The sequence below is a fragment of the Vipera berus genome, assembly GCF_964194415.1.
Source record: "Vipera berus genome assembly, chromosome: 10".
Taxonomy (NCBI): domain Eukaryota; kingdom Metazoa; phylum Chordata; class Lepidosauria; order Squamata; family Viperidae; genus Vipera; species Vipera berus.
Genome location: NC_138213.1, coordinates 9,490,349 through 9,502,442, shown reverse-complemented (window position 1 = coordinate 9,502,442; position 12,094 = coordinate 9,490,349). Strand labels below are relative to the sequence as shown.

At 42.1% G+C, this 12,094-nt stretch overlaps 1 protein-coding gene across 1 annotated transcript in view; it reads left to right on the top strand.

Moving 5' to 3' along the window:
- Nucleotides 1-4,949: 4,949 nt before the first annotated feature.
- The window catches only part of RHPN2 (rhophilin Rho GTPase binding protein 2), a 41,898-nt gene continuing 34,753 nt past the window's right edge, over nucleotides 4,950-12,094 (top strand). Inside the window, exon 1 of the mRNA XM_081335958.1 lies at nucleotides 4,950-5,137. Coding sequence (XP_081192084.1) covers nucleotides 5,069-5,137 — 69 coding nt within the window. The 5' untranslated portion in view covers nucleotides 4,950-5,068. The remainder of the gene's footprint in view (nucleotides 5,138-12,094) is intronic.

Here is a 12,094-nt window from a genome sequence, read left to right as displayed (position 1 = left end):
GTGGAGAGCATCTCAATTTCAGAAACATTTGAAACTGAACACATCCTTACCTGGCAGGCTAAGCACACCTCCATCGCCATCCGCAGGGCTAGTTTAACCAGAAGAGGTCAGTGTGAGTAAACTGTTGCGCGCCTTTGCACATTTTAACTGAGAACAGTGGGTTTTCAAGCTCGGCAACTTTTTAAGAGGCTGTGGACTTCAACTCCCAGAATTCCCCAGCCAGCACGCCTGGAATTCTGGGAGTTGATGCCCATGGATCTTGCCAAACTGGAAAAACATTGATCTGGAGAGGTTATTTTGAAAAAGTGACTGGGTGTGACCACAACTTTCCGTATGAATCACAGCCCTGGCATCTGCAGGAACTGCTATGATGTCAGAAAAACGACATGCCTGCAGTGACGCCATCATGCAAAAATGTGGTTATGAAATTGACAGTTTCAGGATTTGGGAATGAAAAAAGACAAAAAGTTTGGGGAAAAGCTTAAGATGCTAATTGTTCAATAGAAAAAAAAGGCAACGGGCATAATTTTTATTACATTTATTGCGTATTGTATTTTTATTTTCATATATTTTTAATCCTATCTTTATTATTTTTATAAATAAGTCAAGGTGGGGAACATATCTAATACTCCTTCATTCAACAGAATGATCAAAGCTTTACACTTATGCGCATTGAATAAAGATTATACAATACCTGAATATTCATTGGCACCTTCACATGTATTTCCCCCCCCCCCCGGGCACATGATGTGCATACTCGTACTGTGCAGTCAAATTATTTTTATTTTTTAACAATGCCCTTGAATCCCCACATAGGCTGCAGAGGTATTTTTGGAAATCAAGATGAAATTCAAGTGCTGTGCATGGCAGCATGCAAATATCCCTCCCCCCAATGAATAAAATGAAAATTGGGTGAAAGTTATGGGAAGCCAATGATGTCTGATTTGTGAGTTGTTCAGATTGTGCCTTGCAGAAAATCAGGATTTGCTAGAAATTCCTGAATGCATGATTGGTGGAAGAGTATCTGGAATTGGAGGCTAAACCAAGATTATTATTTATCCACAGTGCTTGAAATATATGTGTGTGCACACCTGGGCGTTTCTATACCTCTGTGTGGGTGTTTGCATTTTGAGTTGTTGCTCTGAAGAATGTGATTGTTATATATAGCTTTTATATATAAGACTATCACATTGTGCTCTAATGCAGCTGTTCTCAAACTTTTTATGGCTCACAGCCCCCTTCGGAGCCCTATTAACTTCTGGGACTCACCCACCCAGTCATAGTTACTGTTAAGGCATTTATTGTAAAATCCATCTTGTTAAGTTTGGCTGGCTCCCTGTGACCCCCTAAAAATATAATATGGCCTCCTGGGGGGGGCATACGGACCACATTGAGAACTTCTGACAGGGGCTGGAGTAGATGCGTTCTACAATTTCTTCCAACTCTATGATTTGATCTTTATATCCTGTTTTAAGGATTTTAAATTTTAAAAAGCAATAAAGTATTGATAAAGTTATAGTACAATGTTTCTCAAACTTGGCAATGTGTGGACTTCAATTCCCAGAATTCCCCAGCCAGCATCATAGCTGGCTGGGGAATTCTGGGAGTTTAAGTCCATCTAATTTAAAGTTGCCATATTTGAGAAACACTGGATCACATGTCTTTATCTTTAATCCAATTTCTTTCTATTTTATTTATGTGCCACTTTTCCATAACAGACTATCAGTACACTATATTTTCAATGACTTTTGCCTGCATTCCTTTAATTTCCCAGGTTTCCCTGCAACCCCTCAAGATTCTGCTCTGCTCCAGCTTAGTTTTTGAAATCAGTCAGGCTTACTTAGCTGCTACCATCCAACCAGACGCAGGAAGTATTAAAACAGAGTAGCATGTTTAAAACTGTGCCCTTTCAAAAATTAAGTGATTTTTTTTAAAAAAAGTCATTTAAAATAAGGGATGTTTGTAGTTTTTGCCTTTCTTTAACTCTATCTCAGAGACATTTTTTCCTTTATTTCTATTCTGGGTAATGAGTTGCTTTTCAAAAGCACAAGAGAATTCTCTCTCTCTCACACACACACACACACACACACACACACACACACAAACACAAAGAGGACAAAAGTAAAAGAAGAAAGTCTCACTGACTCATTCACATTCCTTTTGCGGAATTAGTTGGACATATCCCAGGTATCTGCCTGACCTTTGAAACTTTCGTCATGTAATATATATATATATATATATATATATATATATATATATATATATATATATATATATATATATATATATATATATATATATATATATATATATATATATATATATATATATATATATATATATTTACATCACATGCCCTCTCTGGAACTTTATAGCTGAGCTGATTATAGATACCCCATCTCGAAACTCGTTGTTGTTATTATCTTTGTTTCCCTTACCATATGGGTTTAATGCAGTTATTCAATGTGGAGGAAATAACATTATGTGTACAATAATATGGGCATTTTGAAATGGATCAGTTGCACGCAGAGGGAGGACATCTAATAAAAACACAATTCCATATTTTAAATTATCAAATGGATAAATGTTTTTATTAAAGAAAGTAAAATCAATTGGTCCAAACATAATACCTTTGATTTTAAAGGCATGAAGCATTGGAGAAGACACTTCTTATCCATAAAATGGGAACCTCAAAACACTACTGTGCTTTCCCATTCATATGCATCTGTATTGAGTCCTGACAAGAAAAACAAGCGAGGTGTTGATAGATTGTTTTGTTGACAACTAACATTATGCTCCTGATATAATTGTCTAATTTAAATCCATATTATATATTCCAAAACAAGGCCAATCCTTTGGGAAAGCTTCAGCGTGGACCTGTAAGTTTAAAGATACTCTTTTCTGGGAAGCAGCTAATACAGAAAGAACTTTTCACTTTGCCCTGTATTTCAGGCACAATTCATTTTTACCACATCGAAAATAGCAGTCTTGAAGTTTCGATAATCACATTCCAAAGTTGCCACTCCACATATTTGCTGTGTGGTTGTAAAATAATCCACCAGTTATTTTTTTTTTACTTTTGCAATATAAGACTTCCATCAGTGAGCAATGCCCACGAACTGGCAATTTTCGTGAATGACCCAAACATGCTGTGGGGGGGGGGGAAAGAAATCTACTGTGATTTGTACCAAATCTCTCTTGTTCTTAAAAGAAAAGGCATTTTCTCTTCCCCACCCCAGAGCAATTATTCCGGAAGGAGAGAGCCCTCCTACATACACTCACCCCCTCGGATGGCAAAAGAGAAACAAGAGGAAGAAAGACAAAAGAAGAGAAAGAAAATTCTTCTCCAGAACTAAAGACCAAAAAAAGATGTTGAAAGACTCGAGGGACAAAAAGATAAAATTCCACTGGGACCCAGTTTCTTGGCAACCAAATCCTTTTCTACAGAGACACAGAAAAGATTGAGCTGCCTTAAAGCAAAGACAATGTTTTGTTTTGTTTTTTTAAAAAGCTGTATCTCTCTACTCCTACCATTATTTATTCTAAACAAACGTTAAATAACTGACAAAACCAATTGGATAAGGAAACTTAATGTTGGAGCTTAAGGACAACAAAGGCCTGCCTTTTTATGTCTTTGCTAGATCCTAGCTTTATGGTGCACTTTGCTGATTGGCTGAAACCCCTGGGATGTTGGGATAAGCAACATTCAGGTCAAACCCAGCCAAACCACAGTACAGGTAATGTTTGACTTATAATCACAATTGGAAGAAGGATTTCCATTGCTAAGCCAGGCGCTTGTTAAGTGAGTCACACAGGATTTTAGGATTTATTTATTTTTTGCCCTGGTTGTTTAGGGAATCTGCCCTGACTTTGCTTATCAAAAATTGGCTAGGTATTTTGCAAATGGTCACCCTGGGATGCTGCAACTGTTGCAAATACCCATCAGTTGCCAAGCACCTGAATTCTGACTACATGACTGTAGGGATGCTGTGATGGTCATAACTGTGGAAGACCAATTTTAGGACACTTTTTCCGGTGCCACTGTAACTTCAAACAGTTTCGAAAAGAATGCTCCTATGTCAAGGACAACGAGCAGGGCTATGTCGTCTAATCATTCTAATGAGTGAAGCCACCCACCCTTGTAAACCATGGTTGATGCCTACCTGTTTCATGAATCCCACTTAAACTAAAGCAAACCAAGGTTTAATACAAAACCAGGGATCCTGCTAAGGGTGCATTGGATGGACCTAATCCAAAAGCGGGTCCCATTTCCCCCTCCCCCTTAGCAGGATTGATTGATCCTTTCATCTACTACTAATGTAGGATGGGGTCTGCCTCTTGATTAGGTGCAAAGGTATGGATCCCAGGCACCGGTCTTGCTGGCTAATAAACCTACAGCCCTGGGAAGGTCGTTCCTTTAAACCAGGAGCCTGGGGACAGGGATGGGTGAGAAAAATGCACCCCCAGTTTGGGATGACCCCACCACTCTTAATTCCAGGTTGCTTCTCTCCTCGATGGATGAAAACTCATCGAGGAGGGAAGCAACCTGGAATTAAGGAGAAACATTCCCAACAACCTTGAGAGCGATCAACCAGCGGAACGGCTTGCCTTCCGAAGTTGCGGCTGCTCCATCACTGGAGGTCTTGGAGAAGAGACTTGGACAGCTACTCGTCTCCAATAATAACAGGCTCTCCTGCTTGAGCAGGGGGTTGGACTAGAAGACCTCCAGGCACCTTTCCGGTTCTGATTCTTTGCACAGCCCTGGCTGGGAGGCACCGCGGCTGGCATCCACAAGGCAGCAGCCCAAGGAAGCGCTTTTGTGGCTTCCTCCTCCTCCTCCTCCTCCTCCTCCTCCTCCTCTACCTCCTCCTCCTCCCTCCCCCGCCCCCCTTGCGGGTTTCCCAGGTAGAGGGAGGAGCGAAGCGCAGCGGGGAGCGGAGCTTGCAGAGCGGCCAGAGCGCACTTGGTACCGCGCCCGGGTGCCCAAACGAAGCGGCGGCGGCGAGGGCGCACTGGTGAGTTGGCCACGGAGGCAGCGGGCGCCACCAGCCCCAACCAGCCGCTGGAGATGACGGAGGCGCTGCTGCCCACCGGCTGTCCGGCCTCGGACCAGAGGGGCGCCTGTTATTTCCGCAAGGTAGGAGAGGAGGAGGGGAGGGGTCCTTCCTGGCGCGGGACCCCCTTCGCCAGGTTTCCCGCGAGTGTGTGTGTGTGTGTGTGTGTGGCGGCGGGAGGGGTGTGTGTGTGCTTTGCTTCCACCCCACCCCCGGCTCGGATTAGTTCTGTTCTCATCTCATCCTGTTGGCGCTGGACTTTTTAAAAAAAAACCAACAACAACAAACCAAACCAAAACAACAGCAACAACAACAAAAACCCCAACTTGCCTTACAAGGCATTTTCCCCGCCGATTGGCAGCCTCCTTTAGGGGAAGTTGCAGAAAAAGGCAGAAGGGAGTGGGGAGTGGGCTGAACTGGAGCGTTGCTTTCCGAGGAGGCTCCGCGGAGAGAGAGAGAGAGAGAGAGAGAGAGAGAGAGAGAGAGAGAGAGAGAGAGAGAGAGAGAGAGAAGCCTTACCCCCCCCCCTCACCACGCCCCTCCAGCCACCTCCCTTCTTGGCAAAGTGAACAGCTCGCCCCCCCCCCAAAAAAAAAAACCTTCTGCGTTTTTCTCCCCCTTTGTAAACTGTGAAATGAGTGTAAATTCTGCTTGGTGGTTGAAAATCGAATTGGGGGCGTGGGGGTGGGGAGACACTGACTCCCACCCAGCAATGCATTCGGCTCTTTTGTCTGTCTGCTTCTTGCACCCCGGGCTGCCAACTGCATGCTATGGGGTACATTTATGGATGAGAAGTAGGCACAACGCCTTGGCATCTCTTTCAGGGTGGTGATAAACGGGGGCGCTACGGTAGAGTGGCATCTGGGGTAGGTAGACTTTGCTGGAAGAAAAGTGAAGTTTTCTTCTGCCTGGTGCCCTGCCTTTGACTTCTATGGGAAATGGGGACTGGGTGGGTTTTGGCTTTCTGTCAGACCCTCTCATTGATGCCTTCCTGCCTTGATCAGAGAATTCAGTGGGAAACCGGATCCTCCGATTAATCAGCTTCTTGTTCATGGTACAACATTGAATGAACTCAGAAACCTGCCTTGAATGAATTCACAAAATTAATTCTATAACCCAACAGTGAATATTGACAGCTTATTCTCTGGCCACAGTTAGTATTTTATTAAACTCTGCTGGAAACCTACTAGGCAAAAAAAAAAGCCTGGCCTAATTTTATGCTGTTTTACTTAAATTCTTGCTAGATTTACTCAGGAACTCAAGTCTCGGGGATGTAGCTATGGGTTGAATCCATAAGGGAGGATTGCCATTTGGTTAATATCTACCAAAGGGAAAGAGATTATTTCAATAAAGTTCATTAGCTTCCCTCAATTTCTGCTGGGGTAGGATTGTGCTTTGATGTCCCAGGAAGCTGTTGTTTGCATGCGGCAAAGGCCAGCATGAAATAAACAATTCAATTTACTGAAATTGGATTGATACTATTCACTGAGCATGAATAAGGTGAATCATTTTTTTGCCTTTGCACATATGAAAAATTAAATTCTGAGCAACTTTTAAGGGGGCTTCTGAGGCTGCACTCCCACATTTGGGGGGTATGTGTTGGTGGGCTTCAAGCTGGACATCTTCACCTTAGGCAGAAGGTGTCCTTCCTTGAGATGTACACATATGTGCCTTTGGAAGTAATGCTCCCAGAATCAAATGGCTTACCCTTGGCTTTAAGAGTGTGACTTCCGCACTTTTAAATGTCTGCTACAAACAGACAAAAAACGAAAAGATGCTCTCAAAATGTTGAGGATACAAAACGTCTTTACAAAAACGTATACCTTCAGTTTTATAAAATCCTATTTTAAAGCAAGGGAGTGCTCATTATAGCAGTTAGTAGGTGCAACTTAATTACGTAGCCTGTCATGCTCATTTAATACATACCAGCAATTGCTACGTCTGTGCAAGTGGTGGAAATAACCACTGTCTAAATGGGGCGACATGATGCATTTTTCCTGTTCTGCTGAAGCCTTTTCTGCTCTTGCTAGTGTCATATTTAACATTCCTACAGAAGCAACTTCTGCTTCCTATTTTTTTTCATATAGTGTACTTCCAGATAAGAATCGCAAACCTTTTAAAATTATATAGTCCCTTACAAACAATTGACTTCACTGGATTTCCCAAAGACAGGTGAACTTTCTGTTCCTTTGGCTTACTATCAGTCATACTAAATCTGTCATTGATAACAGCAATATCCAGGCCAAACCCAGTGGATAGTTCCACTAACTAAAATAATTAGGAGAGCTTTAGAGCAACTGTTTGACAAACTCAGGTATTGCAATAAACCTATCTCTGGGTTCATGCATTGTACAAAAACAAGGTGTTTTTTTAAAAAAAATAATAAAAGTTGGTTTATGAATGAAGGCAAATATATGTGTCTCAGACTGGATCTTGCAAAAGTATATTTGTTGAAGAAGCCACTTTAGCTGGGCTTGTATTTATTTTTTTATACTTCTCATTTCTGGACTGCCCACCTCAATCAAAGTATACAGTATACTGTACCGTACCAAAATATAAAACAGTATGTTAGAATTGAAATGTTAAATTTGAATTTTAAAAGGTTATAAAGTTACAAGCAAGTGTAACCAACACTCTGAGCCATAAACCAAGCAAGATATATCAAGGCTTAATGAGTTATGAGAAATCAGTTATTGATCAGAGCTTTTTCTGTCTCCCCCACCCCTCGTGTTTACTCTATAATGATGAGTTATCAAAGCTAGACACACACACCCAACTTCAGTTTAAAAAGTAAAGATTCATATAGATTAAGCTCAACTTCTAACGATACAGGGGGCTGTTGTTTTCTTGAGAGCAGTATGGAAGTATTTCCTTCAGCTACAAACCAATAATGAAAGGTTGATGTCCTGGCATAATGAAAGGAAATTGTTTAAAAGACAGAAATACGTAGAGTCACATTGCCCTTACTAGGTCTAACCGAAATCACACTTAAGAATGTGCAAGCATCCTCAACAACTGCCAAATATAGTTAGCCCCGTTTTGGTCAGCCTTAATTACATTTTCACCAGTTATTAATTCTCCTGATTATGGATTTCTCTCCTTTATGGATTGAGGCAATTGTTATTGTTTGAAGAGTTTGGTGGGGGGGGGGTTTGGTTTTCGAAAGGAAGGAAATCTAATAAGGTATGTCAGATCTGGGTCTTGCATTTTATACACACACACACACACACACACACACACACACACACACACACATACTGTATTCGGGTCTTTTCCCGTGTAAGATTGATAGTGTCTTGGCGACGTTTTGACGAGGTCCCACTCGTCATCTTCAGGCTGGTGTCTTCGGCTTCGAAACCGAAGACACCAGCCTGAAGATGACGAGTGGGACCTCGTCAAAACGTCGCCAAGACACTATCAATCTTACACGGGAAAAGACCCAAATACGCCAAGACCTACATACCTGTACCCGTGAAAATCTACGAATATATATATATATATATATATACACGCACACACACACACACACACACACACCTGGCTAAACTCTCCACCCAGTTATGATGATTAGGTGAAGTGTAAGATTAGGCTTAGATAATCCAGGAAAGTGAAGAGTTTCAAATACCGCAATCTATGTACAGATTGCCTATATGGCAGCTGTGGTTCTGGCTGGATATTATTTCTACAAAGTTGGTTTTTAGCATTGCATTTGGCAGCCAACTGTCAAGAAAGCAGGAGTCCAGCTCTTTTGAGGGCAGAAGAGGTTATTTCCACATGAAAGTTGTAGAATCTTAGTACAGTCAGATGTTATGGGTGATTGGGGGTGTGTGTGATGAGTTCAAAAGGACTGGGATGTCAAAGGCTGCTAATGGAGAAGACGATCCCTGGGAAGGAAGTGTCTTCTTCATGGAGGTTGACTAATGATGGAAGATCACATATCTTGACTGTCCCACACTTCTCAATCCTTTCCAAACTTCAGAACCCACCCACAACTCCTCAGTTGGTCTCTCCTCCAAGATAATGGGGGGGGGCAAAGGGGTCCCAAGAGGAAGACTACTACAAGCATGACAGACCCAGTCCTGAAATGAGGCTGCCTCTATCTCAGTTGATTTTCTGGAAGTCCCTCAAAACCTGATTATGCCATCAGGTTTCGGGGTTCCAGGGTCCCCCCAAGATACTGAGGCATCTCCATTGCTGTTAACACCTGCTGTTCTCCGTCTTAGCCTTTGTGATTTTTAAATGTTTCAATAATAGTTTTTTTTTAAAAAATGTGTTAATTGTTTTATAGACTTGCCACACCCCGCCCAGAGTCACTTTTTTGGTGGAGATGGGTGGCCCTGTACATTTCATGAATAAATAAATAGACTTAAGGCTGATTCACTTAAAGGCTGGTCTCCAATGGTGGGAAGTTTAAATTGACCTTATCATTCATACTCCCGTTCATAAAGCAGATAGCTGAGGCATTAGTCACGCTGCCGGGATAGGGCTGGGGGAGCCTTTTAGCCAAGTGTACCAGCAATTGCTGCAGGTTATTCATTTTAAGATTAAGAACCCAGCCCTAGGCTTACAGTAGATGGGAAAGAGAAAGGTTGACTCTGGCAAACAGAAGGGCAGGAGAAATATTTATAACCCGTCCTTTTGCAAAGCAAATGTATGCAGATGTGATAAGAAATAGCTCCTCCCTTCAGGGCACTCTTGCCTCTTATTCTTTTTGACTTTCTTATTTCTACAGTAAAGTTATCTGACTCCATTGATGAGCCATCCACCTTATTGTGCTTGTGTTGATGGGTCTTAACTATCATGTCATTGCAAGAGCAATGAGTGGTTTGGTAAGATTCTATTCCCTCCCCCCACCATACCAGCTTCTCTGGTTCTTATTTCCATTTCCAAGACATGTGCTTGTGCCTTTGTAATTTCCTGGCACCTTTGCATTGGCCTAAGCTGGGAGGGGGCACTGCAGGGTTTTTTAAGGTTGGCCAGAGACAACAGTTTCAAAGGCAAAGATGCATTGTGAAGAGAAGACCTTGGTACAGTTGGGTTTTCAGTATTCCCCTGAGATCCAGAAGGCAGAGATAATGTGAAAGGAAGGAGTCATTTCACAAATGTTAAAAAAAAGAAGTGTTTTTTGTGGAGCTCGAATGGGCAAAGCTGACAAGTTGGTATAATATTCTATAGGGTAAAGGTAAAGGTTCCCCCGCACATGTGTGCTAGTCGTTTCCGACTCTAGGGGGCCGGTGCTCATCTCCGTTTCAAAGCCAAAGAGACAGCGCTTGTCCGAGGACGTCTCCGTGGTCATGTGGCCGGCATGACTAGACGTCAAAGGCGCACGGAACGCTGTTACCTTCCCGCCGTAATGGTCCCTATTTTTCTACTTGCATTTTCACATGCTTTCGAACTGCTAGGTTGGCAGAAGCTGGGACGAGTAACAGGCGCTCACTCTGTTACGCGGCATTCGGGATTTGACCCGCCAAACTGCCGACCTTCTGATCGACAAACTCAGCATCCTAACCCACTGAGCCACCGCATCCCCCATAATATTCAATAATGGGAAGGAAAAGCTGCTTTGTTCGTTTCCAGTCACTTGCGTTTGATACATTCAGAGTCCCAAAAGTGTTTTTTTTTCTTTTTCCAAAAGGCAAATGGACTTTCTTGCTGTTTTCTTGAAAACGTTTCAGTTCTCATCCAAGAATCTTCAGTTCAATTCAGAGATTAGTTAAGACAGTTTTGGATAAAGCGTGACTTTTCCTCTGTAAATACTACCATAGACTTTTGAGTGTATAAGTTGCTTTATGTCCTGGTTGGCGACCATTAGTTGAACCTGTACTCCTTTGACTCTTTCTGATTTTTATTGAGATGGCAGCTACGCCTTCATTTTGTGGCAGTCAGTTATACATACAAATTATTCAGGATCTGGGTGAACTAGGAACTGTTTTCACATTGGTGTCACGAATCTTCAAGCAACATTTCTCAAGCTTGACAAGTTTAAGATGTGTGGAGATTAACTCCCAGAATTCTCCAGCCGTGGGGGTGGGGGTGGGGGGTCTGAGGAATTCTGGAAGTTGACATTCATACATTTTAAACAAGTTTTGAGAAATGCTGTTTTAGGATTTAGGAGCCTCCTCTATGTGTGCCAGCCAGCCTTACCTAGCTAGATACTTTGTAAACCGCCCTGAGTCCTACGGGAAAAGGGCGGTATATAAATTCAATAAACTTAAAACTTAAACTTAACTTAGATCTTGACTCAGAATTTTCATGCTGGCTGTGGAATTCTGAGAATTGAAGCTGGAAAGCAACCAAGCTGGAAAACTGATCTACTCAATATACTTGCTAGTTTTGCAGAAATGTGTGCTGTAACATCCTTCAGTTTTTAAGAGATAGTTATAGGATTAGTACGGTTCACTAAGCAATGAAAAATACCGTCCTTTCTCATTTTTCCTTCCCAAAATTCTGTTCTTCAGAGAAAGTCCTGTTCTGCTCGACTGAATTTGCAAGTTGATGTAAACATAGGTTGGGTGCAGATAACTTAACGCACTAAATAATGAAGTGGTTTCTTTGGTTTTCCTTTGCTTTTTCTTTGGATTAGCTTTGCAAATCCAGCCTATTGACCCAGAGCCTAGGTTAGCATCATGTCAGAATAGTGGGGTACAGAATAGAAGGATGTTCATCTAATCCTCTGGCTTGATTTATGTAGGCCATCAAGTATAAGAATGTTCCTTGACAGAACTGCCAGACCTTGTTTGAAGATTTTGTGAGTTGTGAACTCTGTAAATCCTGAGGTTTGGGGAAGGATGCGAGATCCCTCTTTTGCAAGCACAAAAGTGAATATCTTTTGTGTTCAGAGAAGCAATTAGTGTTTCAATCATTTGTTTGCTTTGGTGGGAAGACCTTAACACTGGTGGAGATTCAGGATTCATGGAAGCCACAGAGGAAAACCCACCGTCAGCTCTGCTTTAACTTGCTGTGGATCCAGTTTATGCTATGCTACGTGTTGTTGGCATATCACTTGAAATACATGCTAACAGACAAAGTGACAAACACAC